This window comes from Nicotiana tabacum, chromosome 11 (assembly GCF_000715075.1).
Source record: "Nicotiana tabacum cultivar K326 chromosome 11, ASM71507v2, whole genome shotgun sequence".
NCBI classification, from domain to species: domain Eukaryota; kingdom Viridiplantae; phylum Streptophyta; class Magnoliopsida; order Solanales; family Solanaceae; genus Nicotiana; species Nicotiana tabacum.
In genome coordinates, this window is record NC_134090.1 from 161,403,865 (window position 1) to 161,429,172 (window position 25,308).

The window sequence follows — 25,308 nt, forward strand, 5'->3', positions numbered from 1 at the left end:
TAAACCAAATGATTAGTGAAAAGAGTAGCATAACTGTGGTTAGAAATTGAAATTCAATGTATCTGGACGGAATTCTAAATTTATTGAACTTGCCCATCCATTTAATACCCTAGAAATAAAAGAAGAAGAAAAATATAGGAAAAGATGGCTAATCTTGCAAGATTTACGTCTTCCAATAGCCACTTCCCTGAGTAGTTTATCATGTTTTTTTTTTTTTTTTTTTTTTACATTTCCTTCTCAAAATTTCTGAACGACTTTAGTTTCATCAATTTTAAATTATTTTGAATAAATTGCGAAGAATTTTGTATCATGTTCAGGGCAAGTCTATTAATGCAAACTATTTGTCATTTGAATAAAGTTTAATTTTATTACTCAACTATGGTATATTAATTTTATTGCTCACCAGGTGAGTTTCTCAAGTAACTTGAATTTGTTTTCGAGTTAAAAAAAAAAATTAAACCTATAATCGAATGATACTTGACAGGTTTAATTTACTTACATATCTTACTTAGTAATAGTTAATTAATATATATATATATATATATATTTACATCAATTTTATCATTTATCAGCTATGATAAATTATATTTCTTCATTTTGGAATTGTGAAACCTTAAATAAATAATGTCCGCGGTGCTTGTATAGAAAGACCCCAATTTGAAGAAAAATATAGCCGAGAATTGAAAATACGTAGGAACTCAAATATTAATCTTTATTTATTCTTTAGCAAAAAAATAACATACTTAATTAGAACATTGCCACATAAAAAATATGATAATCTATTAGAATCACAACTTTCTATGGTTGAATATTTGAAAAATCATATTCGGAATATAACATCATTTGACTCTCAAAATTTTTTGTATAGTTCTATGGGAAGACAGATAATCTATATTATTAGGACATGTAAGTGATTATCCGATTGATAAGCCATTTATTTAATAATTATCACTTAATAGGACAACAAAACTAAACAAAATGAACCAGTCCGTAAATTATGTCCAGATACATTAGTCGTGCCCTTTAAGCCAAAATACTGAAACCATGCAAAATCATATAGAACCAATGATGTACCTACACCTATCTCTATGTAAATAGTATTTACTATATATATGTTTGAGCAACGTAGATAATTTCTTCATCTATATATCAAGCAAAAACTCTATAGATTGTCAATAGCCTATTTTCTCACAACATCAAGAAAGCACAAGAAGTGACATTTCTCCTCGTTACAAAGTGATTATTTTATTGTCGGTGCATAAAAATTAAACTCTTTCTATCGGGTATAAAAATGAGGTTTAAGAGGGTAGCCGCGGCATTTGATGACGTGGCAAAGGCGAGATTTTGCGAAAGCAGTGGTAGCGAGCATTCGTCGGTTGAGAGCGTGACGGATTTGTACGGTCTTGTGAATTCGTTTATTGAAAGAGGAAATGGATTTAGAGGAGGAAGAAATGAAGAAAAGATTATTAATGATGATAATGAGAAAGAAGAAAATGGATTAAGCAATAATTATTTTGATGATTTAGAGATTAAGGAGAAGTTAAGGAAATTATTAGGTTATGAAGAAAGTGATTATGTGAAGAGAAATATTCATTCCGTCGTGGAAAATGCATGGCTTGAAATTGGCGATTGGAGTACGGCGGAGTTCAAACGGCGGTTGATCACTCGGTTGCGTAATAAAGGATTTGATGCTGGTAAGTTCTAAGTTAATTATGTCTTAATCACAATTATTGAGAAAAAAAAATTTGAATACAAATTACTGAATTGATTAGTAAATGAACAATTTAATCCATTTCATTATGTTAAGTTCTATTCTTATTTTTTGAGGTAAATTAGAGTTTTCTAAGAATAAATAGTGATTTTCAAGTCATACACTTGTTCTTATATAGAAGGGGAGCCTTGGAGCAACGATAAAGTTGTCTCTGTGTGAAAAGTCACGGATTTGAGCCATGAAATCAGCCACTGATGCTTGCATCAGCGTAGGCCGCCTACATCACACCCCTTGTGGTGCGGCTCTTCTCCAGAGCCTGCGTGAATATGGGATGCTTCATACACCGAGATGTCCTTTACACTTATTCTTACATCAATTAGATTTTAATTCAAATTTGTTGGTATGACTTCTTTTGTTCCATTTCTTTGTTGGTGAAGAAAGAAATTTCAAAACTCTACATTTTCATCTTTCAAATCCCAATTAAGGATCTACACAGCTACACTATTGTCAATTGATGCTAGTATCTTAGATAAGTAGCTACATTTACTTAAACCTATCTCACCACTTTACTTATTGTAAGCATTTTCTTGGAAAGTAACTAATCCATTTCTTGAATTCATACTTCATATATAGGTCTGTGCAAATCAAAATGGGAGAGAAATGGTCAACTTCCATCAGGAAATTACGAGTATATTGACATTAACATGAACGAAAATCGCTATATAATCGAAGTTTATCTTGCTAGAGAATTCGAAATAGCTCGACCAACACCCTACTACACTTCATTGCTCGAGATTTTCCCTTCAATATTTGTTGGAAAAGTGGAAGAATTGAAGCAAGTGGTGAAACTAATGACTAGAGCTATGAAAAAATCAATGAAGAAAATGGATATTTATGTTCCACCTTGGAGGCAACTTAGTTATATGCAAGCTAAGTGGTTTGGTTCTTACAAAAGAACAATCAATGAGTATTTGTTAGATGATGATAAGAAGAATCTTGATTTTTCTTATAAGTGTTTGGCTAAGAAAAGAGCAGTTGGTTTTGTGTCCATGCCAACAATTTCTTTCTACTGCAGAGAAAACTTTGCTTCTAATAATGGTATAAAAGTTGGAAACTTGGCTGCAGCTTTAAATGGATGAAGTTTGCTCTATCTAATAGCCATAGTTGAGTAGATAGTTAGGCTACTAGAGGTGGAGATCACATCACCCTTTGTAATGACATTCCAACATATTCCTTTGTGGCTGGCCACAGTAGCTAGGAAAGCTCCGAAGATTCTATGAGGAATTGAAAACGTTGAAGTCAAAGGAATGGTAAGGCTTTGAAGCCGTAACTTGTTGGTTTTTCCATCACTCAATCCACAACAAATTGAATGAAACCCGGTAAAAAAGAAGTTAATTTTCACTTACATGTGCTCGGCAGATGCTAAAGTGAGAGCGTGGTGACAAAAATTAATCGAGCTGATTCCATCATGCTTTTCATATTGAGGTCGTCGGTCTCACACCCAGACAGGCTTATACCATATAATGTATGTTGATCTACTTGGGAAGTTGTTTGACCTATAGAAAGAATGGGACGAGGCTCATTTAACTAGGTGGGGACAGAATTTGAACTTTCGACCTCAGGTCACGAGTCTGATGAGTCTACCAATTCCTCTACCACGCTCTTGGATGTTGTTAATTCTTTTTTTCTTCAATGAGAATATAAAGAAAATTAGCAATTTCGCCCTGCAATGCCACTTGGTGTTTTGAGCAGTTTATAGTTGGAGTGGACACCTGCATTTTTTACTTCCTTTCTCGAAATATATATAGTTGTGGTTTTTAAGTTAGTTTGTCAGCACCCATTTTTACAAAGAAGAAAAAAATGGGTGTAGTTGTATGTGCACTCACCAAGTTAAAATACTAGTCCATTCTTTGTATGCTGCAATCAGCAAGTCTAGTTTGATGGAGATGAAAAGAATTTCTCCTAAATTGGGGAATGAGTGGTTCTTTCCTTTTGATTATTTTATACTCTTGTTTAGTACAGTTGGTTCAAGTTTGTGGTTATGTACTTATTAGAATATGCAATCCAGAAACAATGAATTTTTCATTGCAAGAGCAAACAATCCGCTCTCCTTTCCACTTTTGAATGTGTCTTTCATTCACAAATTCGCCTTAGTTCCATAGATTCTTATCTCAAGACTCATGAGCATGATAGAGAATCTATATTCGTATGCATTTCTTCGTTTGAGTCAAAATAAACACTCTCCCAATCGGAGGAAGTATGTTCCTGTTCTCTCTTTGAAATTTTGATAAATAATCAATCAAATTTCACTTTTTTACATACTCTATCAGTAAAATTATCTCCATGTGATCTATAGGTCACGGTTCGAGCCGTGGAAGCAGCCACTAATGCATATGGGTAGGTTATCTACGTCACGTACCATGTTTGGTTGACAGTATACCTTCAACCAAACAAGGTAAAAATTTAATTCGATATCCCATCAAACTTGGGATTACATTATCTCACCTCCCATGTGGGATAAATTAGTCCAGGGATTATAATTTAGCCCGCGTACCAAACGGCCCCTTAGGGATTATAAATTGGTTACTATAAATAGTAAAGCATATCTTTTCCTTTGCATCACTCTCATCTCTTCTTCTTTGACCATTCCTTCTCCTTTTCATTTGAAATTTTTTGTACAGAAGTTCTCTTTTTTTTTCTTCTTCTTTTTTATCGACTTTTTCTTTACATTATTGGTGTTTTTGCAAGAGTATGACAAGATTATTTGAGAAATGACAATTGATATGGTTTGTGTCCTGTCACCTTTTAATGACCTTTTGACTATTTTTAAAAAGATTGTCTCGCCATTTTTTTCAAATCTATTATGCTTCTCTATGTAGTTTACAACTATGTATCTCTTAAACGGTATTTTTCTGGACTCCTCTCTATTGTGTTGTAATGGCAGAAATGATAATCAAGAGAGTTACTTTTGAGATTTTTATAAAATTAATAGAAAAAAAAGGATAATTAAGTTAATTGTTCAAGGAAGGATATAATTTCTCATTTGTTGGAGAGTTTGAATATGAGAAAGAAAAATGAAAATAACACTTGAGAAATATCCGAGCATTTGATTATGCATTTTATTAGTATGTGATTTTTATAAGTATATGCATACAAAGTTTGACTTTATTATATCGATTAAATCATAAATACAATAATATTTTTATTGGAATTAGAGGTTGTATGAAGAAAAAGTCACGTTTAAATATGTCTGTATATCTTTTTTCTCCTATTCAAAAAAAGAAAAAAAACATGAGATGGAATTAAAGAAACTAAAAACATAAAGAAAATCGAACAAGCAATTCATTGTTAGTTATAGTCACTTACTTTTCTTGAAGATTCACAATTTTTTTTTGCGAGGTGAAGTACATATAATTACAACTAACTGTATAATTTTTTCATCATCTCAAGTACTTATTCATAGATATTGAAGAAACTTTTAACATTCCTAAAAAATAAAGAACCTTTAACATTCAAGAAATGTTGAAGGCCCTTGTATCAGTGGACAGTGGACATCAATTCGAAAAGACTGACTAAAAATGAAAGAAATATGGAGAGTACGAACAATAAAAGGAACAGCCTCATCTTCATGAAGGTTGCTTTTTCACGTAGCTTTATCATATCTCTAAGCACAAGCTTCTGAATATTTCCGATTGAAATTCTTGAAAGGTCTTCGTTGAAAATCAATTTTTGATACCATATATATAGTATGCAATTTAGCTCTGCAAACTCTATAATATCCTTCTTACTTTGGCCTTTGTTTGCCAAAGTAAGAACACTGTTTTTCTGGATTAAAGTTATATGGCCGGATAGTATAATGAATTTCTTACGTAATTAATACTACAATTTAGTTTGTCTAAGGCTATCGATTAATGATATTTATTAGAGTTACTTCTAATTATCTTTTAAAGAATTTGATTGCGAAAATATTTTTACACCTTTATTATATAGAACTTAAAGTTATTTTTAAATTTATTTATTTGACTTTAATTTATGTACATTGATATACTAAAAAAGAAATTTGAATCACTCTACAGTATCGATTTATATAAGATTAACTTTTTACTTTTTTATGTCCTTGACCTTTTTGAATTTTTACAAAGTTCTTAAATTATGTGTGCAAAATGTGTATAAATTTTTATACATTAAACTAAGTTCTCCACTTCGTATAAAAGCACACTTAATTAATTAGCAAAGATTGATTTTTTTAATAAATTATGACATTAGACATTTTGATTTTTTTATAATCGCGTGAAGCGCAGATAAATTCACTAGTTTCTTATAGGGAAATTTTCGTTCCTATACCATATATGAAACTATATTACCAAATATGTTCATAGTTTGCATATTACCCGCCATGCTAATAGTATTTCTACAAAATATAGACAATTCATTAAATAAGGAATCATTGTAGTTGTAGGCTTCCTTATTTAAGCGCGCTAAAATTGGGGAATTAAATATTCTTCCAGATCTTCTACAACGCAAATCACGCACATTAATAATTATCGTCGTTTTTGTTTCAAATTGAGCTACTCTGTTTTCTGTGATATACTCTGTTTCAAACTTTTTTCTGATTTCACAAATCAAAAACGACTAAAAATCTTCTACAATTTTTCTGCAACATACGCAATTATGTCCAAAATCTCAATTATGCTACAACTGAATGAAAATTGGGATAGCTATGGGAGATTTAGAGAATTTCAAGTCGATGGCATTGTAGTCGATGAGGATGCGAGTTATAGTCTATTGATTTCTACAATAGCACAACAATTAATGATCGATACATCCGAAAAAATTATAGAAATCAAATACATTGTCAACGAGCATTGTCCTCCAATGGAAATTAGGAACGATATGGATGTTCGTCTATATATGGAGACGAAAAAGAAAAACAAAAACTTAGGATCATATCCGCTATGTATAACTGTTCGTGATTGCAATATGGAATTGATTATCACCAGTGAGAACACAGTTGCCGGTTTGTGCTGTTAATTTTTCTATCAAATTCTGGTTGTATGTCAATATCCTACATTTTATCTATATTTTTACTACAAATAAACTACATGTCAGAGTATATATATATATATATAAGTATGAATTTTCATAATATCTATAAAAAATTTACATTTATTCTATAATAAAACTACATAGCATTTGAAAAATTAATATGAAATACAGATTTACAATTTTTCTACAAAATTTCTAAAAATTGTTCATAATAGTATTTATCTTTATTTTTGTGCAGGTTCGTCTGGAACATTAAAGTTACTTGATATGCCAACATCTCCCGTTATAGAGGAATATGAAAGTATAATAATAACAGTGTACACCAAGTTTTATTGAAGTAGGACAAGTATATCAAGACAAGCAAGCAATTGCAACTGCAATGAAGCACTATTCTCACATGCACAAGTTCCAATTCAGGGTTAAAAGAACTAGTGCTAGAAGGTATGAACATATGAATGGTCAAAGATCATTATTTTTTTATTTTTGTAGTTTATTTGTAATTTTTTACTTCTTCAGTTTTTTCTTGTGATAATGTTTATCAGTATTGTAAATGAATTGTAGTTATGTTGTATATAAATTGTATAATGTGATCGTTTAAGCTAAAACAGTCTTTTTCTTTTTAAATCTACATTTTAAACCAGTGTTTAAATTGTATTTATTTTGTAGCTACTGGCTGATATGTATTGGTGAAAACTGTACATGGCACTTCAAGACAACTAGCATAAATGATTCTGTAATGTTCAAGGTCAGAAATTTCAACAGCCAGCACACATGCTCTTTAATGGACAATACATTCATACAACGCAAACCTACTGTCATGGTAGTTGGTAGCATGGTTATTCCAAAATATTCTGATCCTAAGACAATTTACACACCAAAAGACATACAATTTGACATGTTGTCAAAACACGGCGTGAATCTAACCTACATGCAAGCTTGGAGAGCAAAGGAAAAGGCTTTACAGTTTTTGAGAGGTCATCCTGCTGACTCCTACAGCAAATTGTCTAGTTATTTGTATATTCTGGAGAAGTCTTATTGGGGGTATGTAGTTAAATTGAAGAAGATGGACGATGACTGCTTCTTGTATTATTTGTTGTGATGTGTACGTCAATCAGTGGTTGGGAATATTGTAGGTCAGTTGTAGTAGTTGATGGGACCTTCTTAAAGTCAGCATACAGGAGAATAATGCTAACTGCTAGTACAATGGATGCAGCAGGTATTGAAGTTTATTGTAGAAATATTGTAGCTTGTATGTTTGTTGTAGTACTTGCAGATTTATTGTAGATATATTGTAGAAAAGTTGTAGTTTGTATGTATATGTCTTTTCTGCATTTTTTCCTACACCCAATTAATTGCTTTTTGCCACATAATGTAGGTACCATATTACCATTGGCATATGTTGTTGTTGATTCAAAAAATGACGCATCATGGAAGTGATTTTTTGAGCAATTCAAACATGCATATGGTGAAAGACCAAATATGTGTGTTGCTTCGGATCGGAATGAGAGTATCTTGAAGGCAACATCTATTGTTTATCCATGCATGCCACATTATTCTTGCATGTGGCATATTTGGACAAATATACGGGCAAAGTTAAAGAAGGGACATCTAAAGTTAAGCGAATTGTACTTTGTCACGGCACGGTCATACATGCTTGATGAATTTAATAAAAGGATGTCAAAGATTGAAGAGTTTGACCCTGGGGTTAAAGCATACTTATACGATATTGGCTACCATAGATGGTCTCGAGTACATGCTACGGTGAATAGAACTTGGACTATGACATCAAACATTGCAGAGTCGTTGAATGCTGTAACAAAATATGCAAGAGAGCTGCCGATAGTAGAACTATTAGAGTATATGAGGACCCTTCTTGAACGTTGGACGAAAGAAAAGTTATTGAAAGCAAAGGGTACATTCACATACCTTGGGTTCAAATTCAACAAAGAGTTGGATGACAACAGAACATTGTGGCACAAGCTTAGAGTAAGATCTTATCATTTATTGCATCAAATTAATTTATACAGGACAATGTAGATAAGTTGTAGATATTTTGAATTTAACCGTATATGAATTGTTTCTTGGTTTGTAATGTAATCGTAGGTGAGAGCTTCAACAGACTACATCCATACAGTACTAGATAGTGTGAGGCGCTCTATTGTTGTCTTGAAAACAAGAGATGTAGTTGTGGGCAATTCCAACTTGATGAACTTCCTTGTCCACATGCTTTGGCTGCTTTCAGATACAGGGATGAGTCTTTTGAACAATATTGTTCTCCTTATTACACAAGGGAGAACCTCTTGCGTACTTATGAAATACCAGTAAATCCCCTGTCTGAGGAAAGCAAATGGAATGTGCCACAACATATATCTGAAGAAGTAATAAATCCACCTACAGTAAGGAAAAGGCAGCCAGGAAGACCTCAAAAAAAGATACAAAACATATGATGAAATAAATTCAAAGAAGTACAAGGTTTCATGTGGTAATTGCGGAGGAGAAGGGCATAACAAAAGATCTTGCAATAATGCACCCAAAAAGAAATAAAATTTTATGTAGTTAACAGAATATTTCATAAAAATTGTTGGTGAGTTCAGGATAACAGATTTTGATGTGTAATTGTTGAGGATTTTTAAGATCATAATGTAGTTAGTTAGGATTTGTTTTGTATTGAGATAATACTTTCATAGAGTGATTTGTTTATGAATGGTTTCTACATATATAATCTACCACTTTTTTACTATCTCTAGCATCCTTTACATAGTTGTTAATGTGTAACTACAATTTATCTACAATACAACTACAAAAAAATTACATTAACTAGAATTGACAGAATAACTATATTATAAATCAGTAGGAAAGGAGTTATATACTAAAATATTGTAGATCAAGTACTGCATACATTCAACAAATAAATATAAAAGCAACAAAATACATTGTTAAATTTTTTTTATAAATTATCTACAAACTCAACTACAAAAAAACTACAATAGCTGGAGCTGACATAATAGCTAGATTATAACTCAACTAGAAAGAAGTTATATGCTAAAGATTTTTATACTTTATCTACAGAAAAACAACAAAATAACTACATATTTTTGCATTGACAGAATAACTGTATAAAAATTCAGTTGGAAAAGATTTGTATGCTAAAATAATGAAGATCAAGTATTGTAAACATTCAACAAGTGAATATAAAACTAACAGAATGTTTCCATTTGAACTACTATACTGGATAAGAAAAAAAAAACAAAGGCTACTATAATTGTAGCGCAAGTCTGCTACAATTAAAACACAACAATATTGTTCAAAAACTTGTCTACCATCTTTCTTCTAAACTAGCATCAACTAAACAATTATACTACATGTTCCACACAAAACATTACAACTACTTCTTCTTCCTCTGCACTCGTGTTTCCTCATTCAAAGCTGGTGCACCTTTTCTCCTTGCCAATTTGCATGTCACCTCACTTTCACTAATTGCCCCATGTTCCTGCTTCTTTCTAGCATAGTCCCAAAGTAGCGCTCCATAGCGTCTACGGTGTTGGTCAATATTAAAAAGGTCTTCTTCCGGAATTGATAACTCTCCAAGACTAACATACTCTGCAAAGATAGCAACAAATACACCACAATCGTTGCAAAGATAAAAAATATCAATATTTACCAAACCATTAGAAAAAAAGGGTTAAATGTATAGAAAGAAAGAATATTTTTGTTACAGTGATCCTTCTTTTTGTTGTGGTATCTCTCTGACGATCCACTGAATGTTAAGAGGGTCGGTAATAGCTTTCTCAATGTATGCCTTTGTATTCTTGAAGTTGATGTCTTTACGCTTCCCATAAAAATCGGTGCATGACAAATACAAAGTAATAATAACAGAAAACTTGTCGACACAAGATTCAACAATTGGGTGATTGCGTGAAGAGACCATGGAATCATACGCATAAAGTTGCCTCTCTGCAATATCAAAAACAACCAACACCCAGTGAAATTTTTCTACAATGTTGACGGGCATGATGACATAATCAACTTCATCCCATGCAACATTTGCAAGTAGTCTATACCCCAATATATATTTTGCTACAACGTCGTGGGGTTTGACAACAGAAAACTTCTTTTCTTGAGGAGAATTTTGAACTTTTCATAAATCTGATCAATCCTAGTCTTGAACACACAATTTGTTGTAGTAAACCTGGTCTTGTTGTGGGGGCCATACTTGCCTTTTTTCCTCAAGTAATACATTATAACATTAATGTGCTGCAATAAAACAGATTGCATTTATAATACAAGTTATCTTCAAATAATCTACACAAATCTACAAAATGACTACAATGCATCTACAATTAGAATTCAAAGCATCTACAATCAGGGTACAAATTATCTACAAATTATCTACAAATGAAATACATTGAATCTTACCGAGTTATTGAGGACTTGTCCGGGTGTGCAAGGGAAAAGAACCACTCCGTCTTGTCAACCTTTTCCACTCCAAGATCTAACCGTGGCTTAATTTGGTTGTCCTTTATAGAATACGGAGCATTCCTCCTATATAAACAAATAGAAATTAAAATAAAATTATTGCATGAAGTGGATGTGTAAAAGATGAATACTGGAATAAAAGTGTCAAATTGTGCAAACTAACCTCTTTGAACCTGTGTCGGTACCGTGGTATAACCACTTGTGGAATTGATCCAACAAGTCAAGATCTACATTTTGACAAATAACACTAGTAAATGGGTGCTTGAGGTAAAAAATTTGAGGTCCAACAGAGGTGCTGCCACCAGAACTGTATAAAGGGAGAAATGGTGATCGGGTATGCTTTCCCGGCTGCCTTGTTCTACCTTGATGCACGGGTGTTGTTTCATCTTGTATAGGCTCACCAAACTTAACCAACTAGAAGAAGTTATCAGGCAGCTCGAAATCATCAAGTGTAACCCCCTTCTTCTCACCTCCGGAGTCTTCTAAATCACCTACATTCACACACTCTGCCTCTTCACCTATATTGTTATCTTCCTCATTTTGTTGTCCTCTTTGAGATGCTACTATCACTCTGTGAATTAGAGGTTGTGCATGCATATCTTTCCTCTCTGTAACAGCATGTATATCTAGCCTAATAGAATGGTAAAAATATTGAAACCTAAAGCAAATATCTCTAATTTCAATTTCATACCTGCATTCTCTTCATCAACTGCCCCTTCAAAATGTGTATATAAATCACACGTGCTAGATGATTTTCTTCACCAAGTGCACCTTCAACATGTTCTGTTTTTTTAATTAAAAATGTTAAATCATACTGGTTAGTAGTGGCTTGACAGTTTAAGAAGATATGTAGGTGTGTTATAAGATCTACATAAATCTGTAGATTTCTGCTAATATACAGTATTTATTTGTACGTATTTTGTATATATAATGTAGATAAATTGTAATTATGTTGTAGATAACTTCTAGATATTTTGTAGATATTTTGTAGATAATTGTAGATAAAGTGAAGTTATTTTGTAGATACCTGTTTTGCTGGTGCTGGCCTCCACTGGTTCTCAACTAGTGAACTGAAATTGTTGATTGTTCTTGTCTTTTGGTTGGTCAATATTTTTGGTTGAACTCCCAGCAAACTGAAAGTTTTATATTAGTTAGGATATATATTTTAGAGGTGACATAAATAGTTTTGTTAATATGAATAAAAATCAAATGTTACCTTTGCATCAACTTGATCATTTGGACTGTTTATCGTCTGCAAAACAGTCTTGACAGACTCATTTATTAGCACTCGAAGGCTACCTAGTTCTTCAAATACATCTTTCCTAAAATCTTCAAGCTTTTCATCGACCTACATATTATAAAAAAAACATAGTTAACTTCAAAATATATCTTAACATACATTAAAGAACAGATGCACTATTATATATACATCACAATGTTGTTTAGGAATACATGTTACCTTCTCAAGACCTCTTTTTAACTTTCTTATTTTACGAAGAATAGACTCCTTGTCCTCTTTTCCAATTGATTCTTTGGGTTCCAATGGAGGAGCATCAACTTTGGGATCCTCAGAAACATGTTCAATCTCTTCGGCTATGTACTCAACTTTATCAGGCAAAGACATCACTGAAAGCTCTTCAGGTGATTCATTTATGTTGGTGAACTAAATGAGGAAAAAAAATAAATTAGCTTGATTAAGGCAGAATATGTATACAAATCGTAGATATTTTGTAGGTAAATTGTATAATCATAAATAAATACCTTCATCTATTCAGGCTTGATCATTCTGTCTTCAATTGCAGCTAACCAAATCTGACCCTTACTAGCTGACCAGTTAAGTATGCGAGTGATTGAATTAGAAATCCTTGTAGCTATATCAGTGTTAACGGAGGAGCAATACTCATACAACCATACTTGCATGGCTAGTGAGAATCCTCGAATGAGATAAGAATGAACGAAAGGATTTAGCCTGTGCCTAACTGATTTAATCAACTGTCTGTAAGACTGAATACCCCATGGAAATGTCTCGTACTGACCGGATTCCACCAAATAAAACCTAAAATGATCTACCAACCCAATATGGTCTCTCTCTGAAGGACAAATGAAGAATTCTATGAGATATAGAATACATAACTTTACTACATCCTCATCATTTACCCAACTTTTGTTGGTTACAATCTGTTTTATGTATGGCTTCTCCACTTTTACCTTGTTTCGAAAGTAACTTCTCATTATCTTACTGACATAATTCAGAGTGTAACCAAAGTCCATCACCTCGGTATGACATCTAAGACCAGTTATTAATGCAAACTCTCTCAATCCAAAATTTAACCTCTCACCTTTTAACTCAGCTGAAAAATAGGAAGCATCGGATGAATTCAATTCATACTTCAAAAGAAGATGAATAGCTTGATTTTGCATGCATAAATTGGGAAATGACAGTAAATAACCAAAGCATGTCTTCTTGAATAGCTTCAAACCATTTGGAGACAAAAGCTCTTTAATTTGGCTAGGAATGCTAGGGTCACATAATGTCTAGAATCTAAGCACCCCATAATCAACATTATGGGATGCAAAAAAATGTCCATTCTACACAATCAATAAATATAATCTCACATTAATACAGTCTTAAAAAACATAGATACATTTGCAATCTATCTACAAAATAACTTCAAAAAATATACAAAATATTATCAATTTTAAACAGATCAGCAAAGCTACAGTTAATATTCAAAATGAAGACAAATAATCTCACATTAATTCAGTGCTTAAAAAATATAGATACATTTGCATTTTATATACAAAATTACTATAAAAAATCTACAAAGCTGAAACAACACAGATTATGTAGATTTGTAACAACTAAAACAAACGAAATAACTAGTGAAGAAATTACTAAATTCTTACCTTCACCAATGATTGTTTTTGAACATTTTTAGGAGATTTAACACTAGGGGCTTTTTTTGAATTTTTCTTCTTTTTGGGAGTTTTTGAGCTGGGAGCCACTTTAGCTTTCTTTCCAGGTTTACTGATAGACACATCTTCTACAAAATCATCATCGTACACTATCTCTTTTCGTTTCCTTTCCGCTTGTTTGATTGGCCTCGAAGATTCTCCAGCATCGAAATCATGTTTTTGTTTATTTCTAGCTTCAGCCCTAATTTGACGCGGAGAAAGACTATGCCTCATATCTACAATTGCATGTGCAGATTTCCCTTACTTTTTGAGTGAATGTGGTAATAATACACCCAAATCGAAAGAAGGTATATCAGCTTCTCTAGCTTTTTTAGGGCAGTGCTTTGAAGGTTTGTTCTTCTTTATTGATAAAATTTGAAGCTGAAGGTAAATGTGTGTATGAAATTTGAAGATTTGACTTCAATTTTTGACCGGTTGTAGAAGAAAAACTGAAAATTGGATGTTAATGGTGGGGGTTTAGCAAAGGAAATAATGGGTTTGAAACGTGGGTGTTGGGTGATACGTGGGTGAGGGTGAGGGTTTGGGAGAGGGAAACGTGGGGGGGGGGGGGGTGGAATTTGGAGGAATATACAATACAATTAATGTACCGTTAAAACACATTATGGTATAAAATTGGTAATTAGGTATACTAAATGTAATTATATCAAACCTTAAACATTATGGGTAATATAGTTTCCTATATGGCACAGGAATATAAAAATTCCTTTCTTATACAGATGAAGATGAAGTTTTTGGCCCAGCAGTTACAAGATTTAAAGACGTAGAAGTTAGAACTAGTAGTAGAGTGCTGTTAATCAATTAGTATAGGGTTGACATTTTGCTTGAAGAGATCTGATTAATTCAGAAATCTTTAAGAGTAAAGGTTCTCAATTCTCACATCGCCTGTTAAGAATAAATAATCCGTTCTCTGCCCATACTTTTATCGGGATCTATCTCATGCTTTTGAACTCCCTAAAAAAAATTCAGTAACTAATCATGTGAAGGCAGTTTTGAGATGGATATTGATATCAAGCTGTGAGAAAAAATAACAAATAGAATGAGTCTTATCTTCTTACTTCTCAAGTCGAAATCCAGCTGCCACACAACAGCATCTTAAAGGGTAAAAAGCAGTACTTAGAGGGATTCCATAATGTCACTTAAAATGGCATCCGTGCTTTACTATTGTTTCAGTCACAACTAAGAGCCAGTGAATGAAGAAACTCTACACGAGGCTTTCACTATTTGCCTTATCCACCACAGTAACCTTACATAATCATCTGGAGCAGCAGGAAGAGTCAGGAATATTAACTAATGTTGTAAAACAACAATCCCAAAACCACCTTTCAACTGAAGCCACAACCTATCCTCAACATAACTTCTGTATCCAACATCTATTCAAATGCATGAGTGCCAAAAGGTGGAGCTAACTTTTTTGGTTTGCAATTGAATGAGTTTAGTGTATCACATCAGATTGACTGCTACCTTCTCAAAAACCATCCAATGCAGAATTTTTTAAGCAACAAAGCAAACTGCTAGGAATCAATGCAGTGATCCTGGGAGGTGCATAGAGATGGTTGGTCTTACAAAAGAGCCTATCGAAAAGCCAAGATCCTAGGCCATTACCTTGTATTCCCCTTCTCAGTGGGTATGCAAAATGTAAGAAGTTCGGTAAGCAAATATGTCATTAGATTTACAACAACTAGCCACTTAACTTCTCAAGTCAAATTGTTTCATATAGCTACGGCCACCATGGCAGTCAAGATGAAGGGTACTCAATTTAACCCTCTTCTTGGTACATGAAGGTGTAGCTTCAATATGGAGGATAATTCCAACCACAGCAAAAAAAGTTCATCATTGAGCTCAGACATTAACAAGTCACTATAAGTAGGATATTCAAGGTCAACACAAAAACTCCCATAATGCATATATTCTAATTAAACATGTTTATAATCAGCAAATCCTCAATATATGACCTCTAAACGCAGGTTCAAACCGAACAAAACAGAAAATAGAGCGTAACAAAATCAATTTATCCAAAAAAGTGATTGTAGATGTTCCTCTAAAAGACAAGCTCATGTGGTTTCATGCCTGCCTTGAGTGAGAACCTCGCGGACAAATAAGCCTTCAATTCTGGAACTCCTTCAATGGCCTTGATCAATGCAGTGTCCACAGCTTTCTGCTCATCTTTCTTTTCTTGTGGAAGTACATTCTTCTCCTGCACTCAACAATCAAATACACAAATCACAAATTAAATCAAACGACTCTCAAATGGACACTCCAAAAATGTCATCGGGTGCATGTCGGATCCTCCAAAAGTAGTGCATTTTTGAAGGATCCAATACGGGTGCGGCAGCATTTTGGAGAGTCCGCATAACATAGAGTGTGTGTATACATATAATGCTCGCACATACACAGACTAAGAGAAATTTGATAATATATACATTAAACTAAGCTGTGGGTGCATCACTTTGTGTAGATATATATATTTGTGTAGATATATATATATATTTAAAGTTTAAGTTCCATTCACTAATGGTATAAAAAACATATACACTATCACTTAAAAGGTAATTGCAAGTAACTCTATACACTGACGTTGTAAATAATCCATTATAATATCCATGTATATAACTTAAACCCATATATTTCTACTAAGTCCATATCCACTTTCAAAAGGTATATCCACAATACATTGATCTATACACATGCACACACACATAAGTGTGCGCGCACACACACAGCAAACAATTTTATTATAAATATATATATATCTATACTAAGTCACATTTATATATGATCCTGAATTTGCACACACACTAAGGAAACAAATCTAAACAGAAAAAGAACTAAGAAAACAAACCTCTTTCTTGTCTTCAAAAAACTCCCCTTCTCCCTTCTTCTGCTTCTTCTCAGCCTGCTTAGCAAAATACTTATCATCAATTTTCTCCACATTCACACCCGAAACATCAACCTTAGTTGAGGTACCAATAACATAAGCTTGATTCACACGTCTAAGAGGAACGCCATTAAGCTTAAAGGGTCCAGTAACAAGCAGTAGCCCAGAACCAAGTTGTTTCAAAAACACAACTCGTTTCCCCTTAAACCTACCAGCTAGGATAATCAACACAGTTCCAGGTGTAATGCTTGCTCTGAGTTTTGTAGGTTTTGGCTTGTGTTTGTTCACAAGTGGTTTTGCCACATCATCGGCGGGGTAAAACTTTGGGGGTTTTATTGCCGGAGCGGCGGTGGTGGGTTTTTTGCTGTGGGATGGAAATGTGCCGCCGTTTTTTTTCTTGATTGCCCAGAGACCTTTCTTGTGGTACATTTTAGAACGTGAGAATTTTCCCAGGCCAGGAATTAGTTCTGGGTTACGAAGAGTTTTCTTGGGCGCCATTGGAGAAGAGAAGCTGCTCAGGTGAGAGAGTAAACCCTAGTTTTTGAGAGAAATGGCTGAGATCTCAGCGTTTGGTTATGTAAAGGGATATTGAAGATGAGAGCCCACGTGTATTTGGGCTGGTCTGGGCTAGGTGATTTTTCATCTTTGGGCTTGCCATGGATTTCGTCAAATTGTAGAAAAAACTCGACAAAATAGCCACTTTTTAGACGGGTAATTGACATTTATCCCTCATTACAAAACTAGTCAAATTTAACCAGTTTTTCACTATGTGGAGTTTCAATTATAAGAAGTTGAATATTAACATATTATATTGGAGCTTTTTCGTATTCTCAAGCTAGGAATATTTTTAGGAAGAATGACAGTGTATAGCCGTTGTAAAAATAATAGCCGAAAAATATATAAAATTTATATAGTATTTGTATATATATATATTCTGTATGTTATATATAAAAATTATACAAGTTTTATATACTTTTTTGACTACTAGATATAAATAGTTTATGAGGGCTAAAAGTAATAATATCCCATAGTTTTATTTAATTTTATTTTCACATTAAAAAGTGAAAATATATTGATCACATTTCAAACGGTTGCTAAACATTAAAAAGTGGACTAAAAAGTAATTACACCGTGGCATTTTTATCATATTATGTAGTTGACCAAGGCTTTCAGTAAATATGAGGTCTATGATTTAATTGGTGATGGACAAGAATGGCCCTATAAGGGCTAATCTTTAAATATCGTCCTCGCTTTTAATGTATATAGAAATTGGCCCTCGCGCCCATACACCTTTCTTGCTTGTCAGGGATTCTTTATTGAATTGGTAAATTTTATACTATATTAGTGTACGTAGATTGTTAATTGTTCATAAACTCTACCAATTAGCATGATTTTGTAATGATTCAATTATTTACCAAACTCTATATTGGTATGACTTATATTATCTGCATTCAACTTATATGTTAAATTGTTAATAAATTCTATCTGATTGGTATAATTTTGTTTTTGTTCAATTATTCATCAAATTTGCTAGATTGGTATGACCGTGTTATTTGTAATTGATATATCTGTTAAATTGTTTATCATAATCTATTCGCATAAATTTTTGTATTGTTTAACAAAGTATTATTTGAATTTATAATTTTTATCTGGATCAAACCATCCAAAATATACTCAAATAATCTCAAGTTTGAAGCAAAACATCCAAACACCAACACAAACGACCCCTAATCATCAATACAACAATCCCTTAGAGAGACAATTGGTGTAATTTGTGAATTTGATCGCCAGTGGGTGATGTTGATGATTCTCCATCTCTTAATTAGAAGTTAAAGTTTGAGACATGTGAATGAATTTTTTAGAGGCATTTTATTGGATAAAAATTGTCTTTTACGGTCAAATTTGAATATCAAAGCAAATACTCCATCCGTTTTATTTAAATCGTCTCAAATTATGACCCAAAAAGAAAAATGATAACCTTCTATGCTTCAATTTTTTTTATTTGTTTTTATCTTTAAAGAGATGCTCTTATAGTTGCAAAAATAACATATGGTTATAATGATACTTTTAATGTGTCAAAAGTTTTTTTTTTCTTTATTAGACTTCACGCCAATCTTCACGCCGATCAAATATTGCTACATAAAATAAAGTGGATCAAGTTAATAATAATAATAAATATACTAATTTGGTAGGAAAAGAATTCACATGGTAAAAAAGGTTGGAGATAGCATCTCCTACATATTTGCGCCACCGATCCGCGGCCGTAAATGGAAGGAGTAGGGGCCAGATTGGGCCGGTCATCAACTAGGTACGGAGGGCCGATCACAGTATTTACTGGACCAGTTCGAAGGTGGAAGAAAAAGTGGATCCACGTAACGCCGCCGACCTCCGGCAACAATCATCAGAGAGCTAACGGCAGAGTTAACGGTAGTAACGATTCTCATCTATTGCTTTTCAAATGGACGCCTATAACTGCTAGCCAAAACAACAATGGTACTGCTGGCGGTAACGGCGAAAAAAATGACTCCCCTAACGACGACGCCGTTGCGGTGGAGGAGCTACCTAAGCGTAAATTCAAGTATATTCCGGTAATTATTTTCCAATGAGTTGGCAGCTTTGAGTTTTAATAACATGAACTTTAGTGCATATTGAGAGATAAGCTAAGTGTAATGTGTTTGTATATTGAATTATGATTTTTTATAGAACTTTTAGCTTTGGATAAGTGTACTTTGCTTGAAAGATTACATAGTTAGTATGCACACCCGGAGTTTACATCAAACTAAGCAATTTAACCTTAATTGTTCAAGTGAAAATATATATTCCTATCATTTAACCATGGTTAAGTGAAAGACACATATCTTGCATTCATTACTTTGATGTAAACACTGGATGGGGTAAATTTAATTTATGAAATTATCATAGATTATTAACACTGATCTCAAAAGATATTTAAAATATATACTTAGGTGCTGACAATGGTTCAGTCTTTTTCTCATTTACAAATATTAATAGAGCTTTATTTTGTAAGTCAAAAGTTTCATTGCCAAACACCAAGCTGGTGTCAAAAATGACTTCAAGTTGTTCATAACTCTACTGGAGTCATCCATAGGTATCTATGAAGTTTGCCGACTATCTTTACAATAGAGTATTCTCTCTTTACACCAAAAACACAAGTGGAATAAAAGAAGGATCTTTTTAATGTTGTCCTCATTTAACTTTTTTTTTGAGACTGGTACCAATACAAATGTCAAAATAGTAAAGTTCAAAATTTGCAATTACTGATTGTCCTCATTTAACATAGAGAAGTACTCCTAAATCTCCCTATATTGGTTTGCGGTGGTGCTGCTTGGTGCGCTGTCAATGAGATCAGTGATGCATGAAAGTGAAGAAGACGTTAAAGATATACCTGGCGTGAATATTTGCCTGAAATAACGTGGAGTTCTCTGCTTACCTGGGTCGTGGAGGGTGGTGGGAGCAAGGGGGGAGGGAGGTAGAGAGAGAAGATGAAGTTTGATACATTTGATCCCTTCTCTTTTACATAAGATGTGGGTGCTCAGTCCTTGCTTTGCCAAAGCATGTTTTTTCTAGTGCATTTATGGTTCGTTGCTTTGTTGAGGGATGCTGGAGCCCCAGGAAGATGGTTCTCTTAGAATGGCACTGTATGACTATTGAGTTGAAGTCTTACTAGTTCAGTAATATGCTACCTTAGGTTCTACAATGTTAGCCTCTATAATGTCTCCATATGCGGAGATGTTGTGGACACTTGTCCCAGTAAGAGGAGTTTGATTTCAGTATTTATTGATCAAAAGAGGCAGTGGGAAGTAAAATCTAAGAAAGTGTAGTGGCTTATTACCTGATCTTTCCTTTTAGGGAAAGGTCAAAATAACCCCTTTACTATACAAAATATGTTAAGTTTACCCTCTGGTAAACCATTGAGTCATTCTTTTAGCAAATTGTCTCTTATTTGCCCTTGACCTTGACGGAACTCCGGGGAGTACTGTGGGTGGATTTCACGTGTCAAAGTGCTTCAGAAAAGAGGTCCAGATTTACCCCTTTATTTTTAAGTACGGTTTAAAATTACCTCGGTTATACATCGGTTAGGGTCCATGCTCCATTAAAGTCAAGGAAAAATACGAGATGCTTTGCCAATGGTAAGGGTGTGAATGGCCCAAAGTATAATAGATGGCAAAATTAAGATATTCTGTACAGTAGAGGGGTATGTTTGACCCTACTTTTTATTTGGAATGTGAAATGTATCTTTCCCGTGCTAGGTGTTATACTCAGATTAATCCTTTCCCATAGTAGGGTCATGATTCATGGCACACAATTCTGTTAGCCATATGTTGATGTTGGTCAGTTGTCTGCAGTTCAGTAATCTGATGCCATTTTATATTGGTCTTTCAATCAGGGGTTTGTTTGTTGTATTTTATGCGCTTAATGCTGATATTTATATTTTATTTTTAAATGGTTGAAATAGATTGCTCTGCTTGAAGAACAAAACTACGAGGAATCTGAACATGACAATGAAGCAAAACCAGCTGAGACTGACTCAAATGGTGGGAGGCCAACATTGGAGACTGATGGTTTTGATGAAAATCCTGACATCAATAATGTGCCGATGGAAGAAAGTCAGGTAGCAAAACTAGCATTTAAGTTTAATAGCATGTTAGTATGTGTGCTTGCAGTCTCACTTCCAATACAAAAGTACTTGCAGGAAGCAATTTAAACGTGATTTGGAAATGACAGGCTCTTTTAATTAACTTTTTATCTGAAAGGAAAATGAGATTGAAGCCATGAACTTCATACAGCTAGTATCATGTATATTGTGGCTTCTCGTTCTAGCCCTCTTCTCCCAAGCCAAATGTTTAGATCCTAATTGTGCTTTTCTTTTAGTTTATCGAAAAAGAGTGCTATTATTTTTTGATAATGTGAGAGCGCTTTTATTTCAGTGCAGTGGTGTATTTTCTAAAGCTTTTCCATCCCGAACTTGATAAAGGTCTGGTGTTTAGCTTCTAAAGAGCTTTTTCCTAATTTTTACTAGGAATTTTGGTGATACTTTATCCTTTTGTTGGGCTCTAAACTGCCTTGGTCATTTGCTCTACAAGTCTGGCTAGATACTGAAATTCTGATTTTTGCGAGTCCGATAGCAACAATGGTATATTGTTGTGCAATGTCTGAATTGTGCCTTTATCTTTCAGGCTCCACAAGATAACCCTACAGAACGACAAGATTTAAATGAAAGCACCTTGGACTTGTCTTTGGGCTAGGAGGCTCATGAACAATAGAGATTAGACAAGAGATGATCAGTTGGTCAAAGTGAACTCCAGTAGCACTGAGGCAATCTGGCTTTCTGTAAAATGCTGCTCATGATTGAGCAACGAAACTGCCTCAGCTCTTCATTCATCCTAAGGTAACTGTAATTTTTAACCTTTGTGTACTGTAAGGTAGAGTCACTATTTTTTTAATTGGCCGAGTTGATAATTTTTTTCCAACGACCATAGTGGAACATATATATTGGAATTAGTGGGACGACATATGCTATTGCATCAAGATTGAAGGGCTATGATTCATTCTTTTATTCTCTTTGTCTTAGTATATGCAAGTTCCGATTTTGTGGAGCAAGAAGTTGTTGTCTGTATGTATCGTCATAAGAAAGAACGAGTGCTTCAAGTGTTTGCAGTAAATAAAGTACCCCCATACCCTCAGAAACACACAAATGGAAGACAAGCAAATTTTTGAACTGATGTTAAGAAGCAAAATAGCTATTGCTGCTGCAGCGATACTGCGAAAACTTGCAGTTCCTCTCCTGGAGCTTTTTCAGTGGCCATTTGCGAGCTGCGCAATCATGCTGGGCATTTGGGAAAATGGAAAACTTTGAACCATCGATCTGTTATCTTTAACTGTTGTTCATATATTTCCATTTACAGGTAGTTTCTCTCAAATTGTGCAGAATGCCATTTACTATTTATGATCAATTGCCATTTTTTCCTGGTTTACTAGACGTAGTTTTCCGCTAGCTCTGCATAAAGTAATGGTTGATATGGACAATTTAGAGATAGAGAAAAAATTGATTTTCAAGCTATTCACGCGCCCAACTCCAAGTGAGATCATTGTTTTTTTGCTTTTCATATATTTTCTGGTTCTTGTGATACAATTATTTTTTTCTATGGTTTCGGTTGATGTATTGCCTCTTTTCGTCTTCTTCTAATCTTCTTGAGCCGAGGGTATATTGGAAATAACATCTCTATTCCCTCAGGGTAGGGGTAAAGTTTGCTTATACACTACCTTTCCCAGATCCCACTAGTGGGATTTCGTTGGGTCGTTGTTGTTGTATGTGCATGAGGTGCTCAATAGACACATTTTTGTGGGGGTTGAAGTGTCTAATAGAAACAAGTGTATGTTGATTATACTTCTCAAAAAATAATTGTAAATTATCTTTACAAAAAATAGTAATTCTTTTTTAATGTTAATTCGGTTTGTTTTGTAAAAGATTAAATCTATGATAACTAACTTATATACTTGAATTTTACGTCATTAAGTTTGGCTAAGAATGTAAATGGAGTTGATGCTCAAGTTTTTAAAAGACGTAAGGCAGAATGGCCGTTTAGATACTTGTACTTGTTTTGGTTTGTCATCTCGGTCCTTATAATCTGCAAAGTTTCATTTAGACATTTTAATTTGATCAAAACCTATATTTTAAACCCTAAAAACCATTGATCAAGCACATGTGGCAACAAAATGGTTGAGCTGGACAATACGAGTGTAGTTTACACGGACAACGAGCGTGAATATGACATTTTGAATAAGAAATAATTAAAATAAGAATGAAAAATAAAATAAAATATGTAAAAAAGCAAAAAGCAAAAAACAAAAAACAAAATTCCCCGCACCCCCACCCCAATTTTCTTTTCCTGTTAGCTTCTTCCCCCACCCCTCCCCTTTTTGTTTTCTTGTTTTCCCTATAAGTTTCTTTTTCTTCCCCAAGCAAGAAAATAAAAGATTCTTATTTTTCTTCATTTAATTATCGCCTGCAAATGCAAATGCAAATCATTGTTTGCACCGGGTAAGACCTGTCTATGAGCCAGAAAAGACCTACATCTTTCCCGCTTCTTTTAACTCCACTTATCCACTAACGTCGCCGTAATCTCTATCATCAATGGTGGACAAGAAGAAACGTCGACGAGTAGCTCACGACTCTGACTCCGATTCTGACGCCCTCCCTTTCAAATCTAAGGTAAAACCCGATTTCGTCATCCTCCAAACCCTAAAAAATCTCAAGGCCTAATTTGTCGCCTCCAGTTCCAAAACCTAACTCTCGCCGATGCTGGATAAAATAAAATATGTAAAAAAGCAAAAAACAAAAAGCAAAAAACAAAATTCCCCGCACCCCTACCCCATTTTTCTTTTTCCTATTAGCTTCTCCCCCCCCCCCCCTCCTTTTTGTTTTCTTGTTCTCCTTATACGCTTCTTCTTCTTCCCCAAGCAAAAAACAAAAATTCTTGTTTTTCTTGATTTAATTACCGCCTGCAAATGCAAATGCAAATCATTGTTTGCACAGGGTAAGACCTGTCTACGAGCCAGAAAAGACCTACATCTTTTCCGCTTCTTTCAACTCCACTTATCCACTAACGCCGCCGTAATCTCTGTCATCAATGGTGGGCAAGAAGAAACATCGACGAGTAGCTCACGACTCCGACTCTAATTCCGACGCCTTCCCTTTCAAATCTAAGCTAAAACCATATTCCGTCATCCTCCAAACCCTAAAAAACCTCAAGGCCTCCTTTGTCGTCCCCAGTTCCAAAACCCTAACTCTTTCCAATGTTGGCCTCTCCACCACCTCTCATGAAGTGACCGACCTCCCAATCTACGAGGCACAATACAATATAAGAATCAATGTTGGCGAAAGTTCCGGATCTAAAACACATATGATAGTAGAAACATAAAATAAGAAGACAATGGAAGGATAAGAGGAAACGGGAAAAGCATCTATCAGAATAGATAATTTTTATGTTTGAATTTTATTTTTATTTTTATTTTTAATCTACCATGTGACATGGTATCTACACATTGTTATTTTTTGACGTGGCAGCCAACGTGGAGGAGATTTTATTACACGCACTGACAACATCCTGTCATAAGCGTTTATTATACACAGTTTGAAGGAGTGTAAGTGTTCAATTGGCAAATTATTAAGCTTGAGGACCAGCATGGAAAAGTGGCACAA

At 34.0% G+C, this 25,308-nt stretch overlaps 4 protein-coding genes and 1 pseudogene across 5 annotated transcripts; 3 read left to right on the forward strand and 2 right to left on the reverse strand.

Moving 5' to 3' along the window:
• The first annotated feature begins 1,140 nt into the window (after window positions 1-1,140).
• On the forward strand, window positions 1,141-3,441 carry LOC107831634 (uncharacterized). The gene is made up of 2 exons (XM_016659416.2): window positions 1,141-1,694; window positions 2,345-3,441. Exons 1-2 carry the CDS (start codon window positions 1,292-1,294, stop codon window positions 2,848-2,850), a joined length of 909 nt encoding a protein of 302 aa, XP_016514902.1. The 5' UTR covers window positions 1,141-1,291; the 3' UTR covers window positions 2,851-3,441.
• Window positions 3,442-8,431: 4,990 nt separating this feature from the next.
• Window positions 8,432-9,082, forward strand: LOC107831633 (uncharacterized). The gene is made up of 2 exons (XM_016659415.2): window positions 8,432-8,743; window positions 8,861-9,082. Exons 1-2 carry the CDS (start codon window positions 8,432-8,434, stop codon window positions 9,080-9,082), a joined length of 534 nt encoding a protein of 177 aa, XP_016514901.2.
• A 6,758-nt stretch (window positions 9,083-15,840) lies between these two features.
• Window positions 15,841-15,935, reverse strand: LOC142166700 (small nucleolar RNA snoR109; annotated as a pseudogene).
• Window positions 15,936-16,055: 120 nt separating this feature from the next.
• LOC107786144 (large ribosomal subunit protein eL6) lies at window positions 16,056-17,647 on the reverse strand. Its single transcript, XM_016607591.2, has 2 exons — window positions 17,049-17,647; window positions 16,056-16,403 (listed from the first exon to the last, which is right to left on the reverse strand). Exons 1-2 carry the CDS (start codon window positions 17,580-17,582, stop codon window positions 16,248-16,250), a joined length of 690 nt encoding a protein of 229 aa, XP_016463077.1. The 5' UTR covers window positions 17,583-17,647; the 3' UTR covers window positions 16,056-16,247.
• Window positions 17,648-19,245: 1,598 nt separating this feature from the next.
• Window positions 19,246-23,080, forward strand: LOC107786148 (uncharacterized). 2 transcript variants are annotated; one of them, XR_001648079.2, is made up of 4 exons: window positions 19,246-19,672; window positions 21,562-21,717; window positions 22,283-22,494; window positions 22,678-23,080. XR_001648079.2 is itself a non-coding variant. In XM_016607600.2 (3 exons), the coding sequence occupies exons 1-3, from the start codon at window positions 19,352-19,354 to the stop codon at window positions 22,349-22,351; spliced, it is 546 nt and encodes a 181-aa protein (XP_016463086.1). In that variant the 5' UTR covers window positions 19,246-19,351; the 3' UTR covers window positions 22,352-23,080. The 2 variants fall into 2 exon arrangements, 1 of the variants encoding a protein (XP_016463086.1); XM_016607600.2 differs by having other exon boundaries at window positions 22,283-23,080.
• The last annotated feature ends 2,228 nt before the right edge of the window (window positions 23,081-25,308 follow it).

What these genes read in the sequence shown, in the direction of transcription:
- LOC107831633 (XM_016659415.2), top strand. Translation starts at nt 8,432, where the DNA reads ATGTCAAAGATTGAAGAGTTTGACCCTGGGGTTAAAGCATACTTATAC. An exon ending in CATTGTGGCACAAGCTTAGA is followed by an intron (nt 8,744 to 8,860) that starts GTAAGATCTTAT and finishes ATGTAATCGTAG; the next exon opens with GTGAGAGCTTCAACAGACTA.
- LOC107786148 (XM_016607600.2), top strand. Translation starts at nt 19,352, where the DNA reads ATGGAAGGAGTAGGGGCCAGATTGGGCCGGTCATCAACTAGGTACGGA. An exon ending in GTAAATTCAAGTATATTCCG is followed by an intron (nt 19,673 to 21,561) that starts GTAATTATTTTC and finishes TGGTTGAAATAG; the next exon opens with ATTGCTCTGCTTGAAGAACA. An exon ending in TGCCGATGGAAGAAAGTCAG is followed by an intron (nt 21,718 to 22,282) that starts GTAGCAAAACTA and finishes TTTATCTTTCAG; the next exon opens with GCTCCACAAGATAACCCTAC.
- LOC107831634 (XM_016659416.2), top strand. Translation starts at nt 1,292, where the DNA reads ATGAGGTTTAAGAGGGTAGCCGCGGCATTTGATGACGTGGCAAAGGCG. An exon ending in TAATAAAGGATTTGATGCTG is followed by an intron (nt 1,695 to 2,344) that starts GTAAGTTCTAAG and finishes CTTCATATATAG; the next exon opens with GTCTGTGCAAATCAAAATGG.
- LOC107786144 (XM_016607591.2), bottom strand. Translation starts at nt 17,582, where the DNA reads ATGGCGCCCAAGAAAACTCTTCGTAACCCAGAACTAATTCCTGGCCTG. An exon ending in TTTTTGAAGACAAGAAAGAG is followed by an intron (nt 16,404 to 17,048) that starts GTTTGTTTTCTT and finishes TGTTGAGTGCAG; the next exon opens with GAGAAGAATGTACTTCCACA.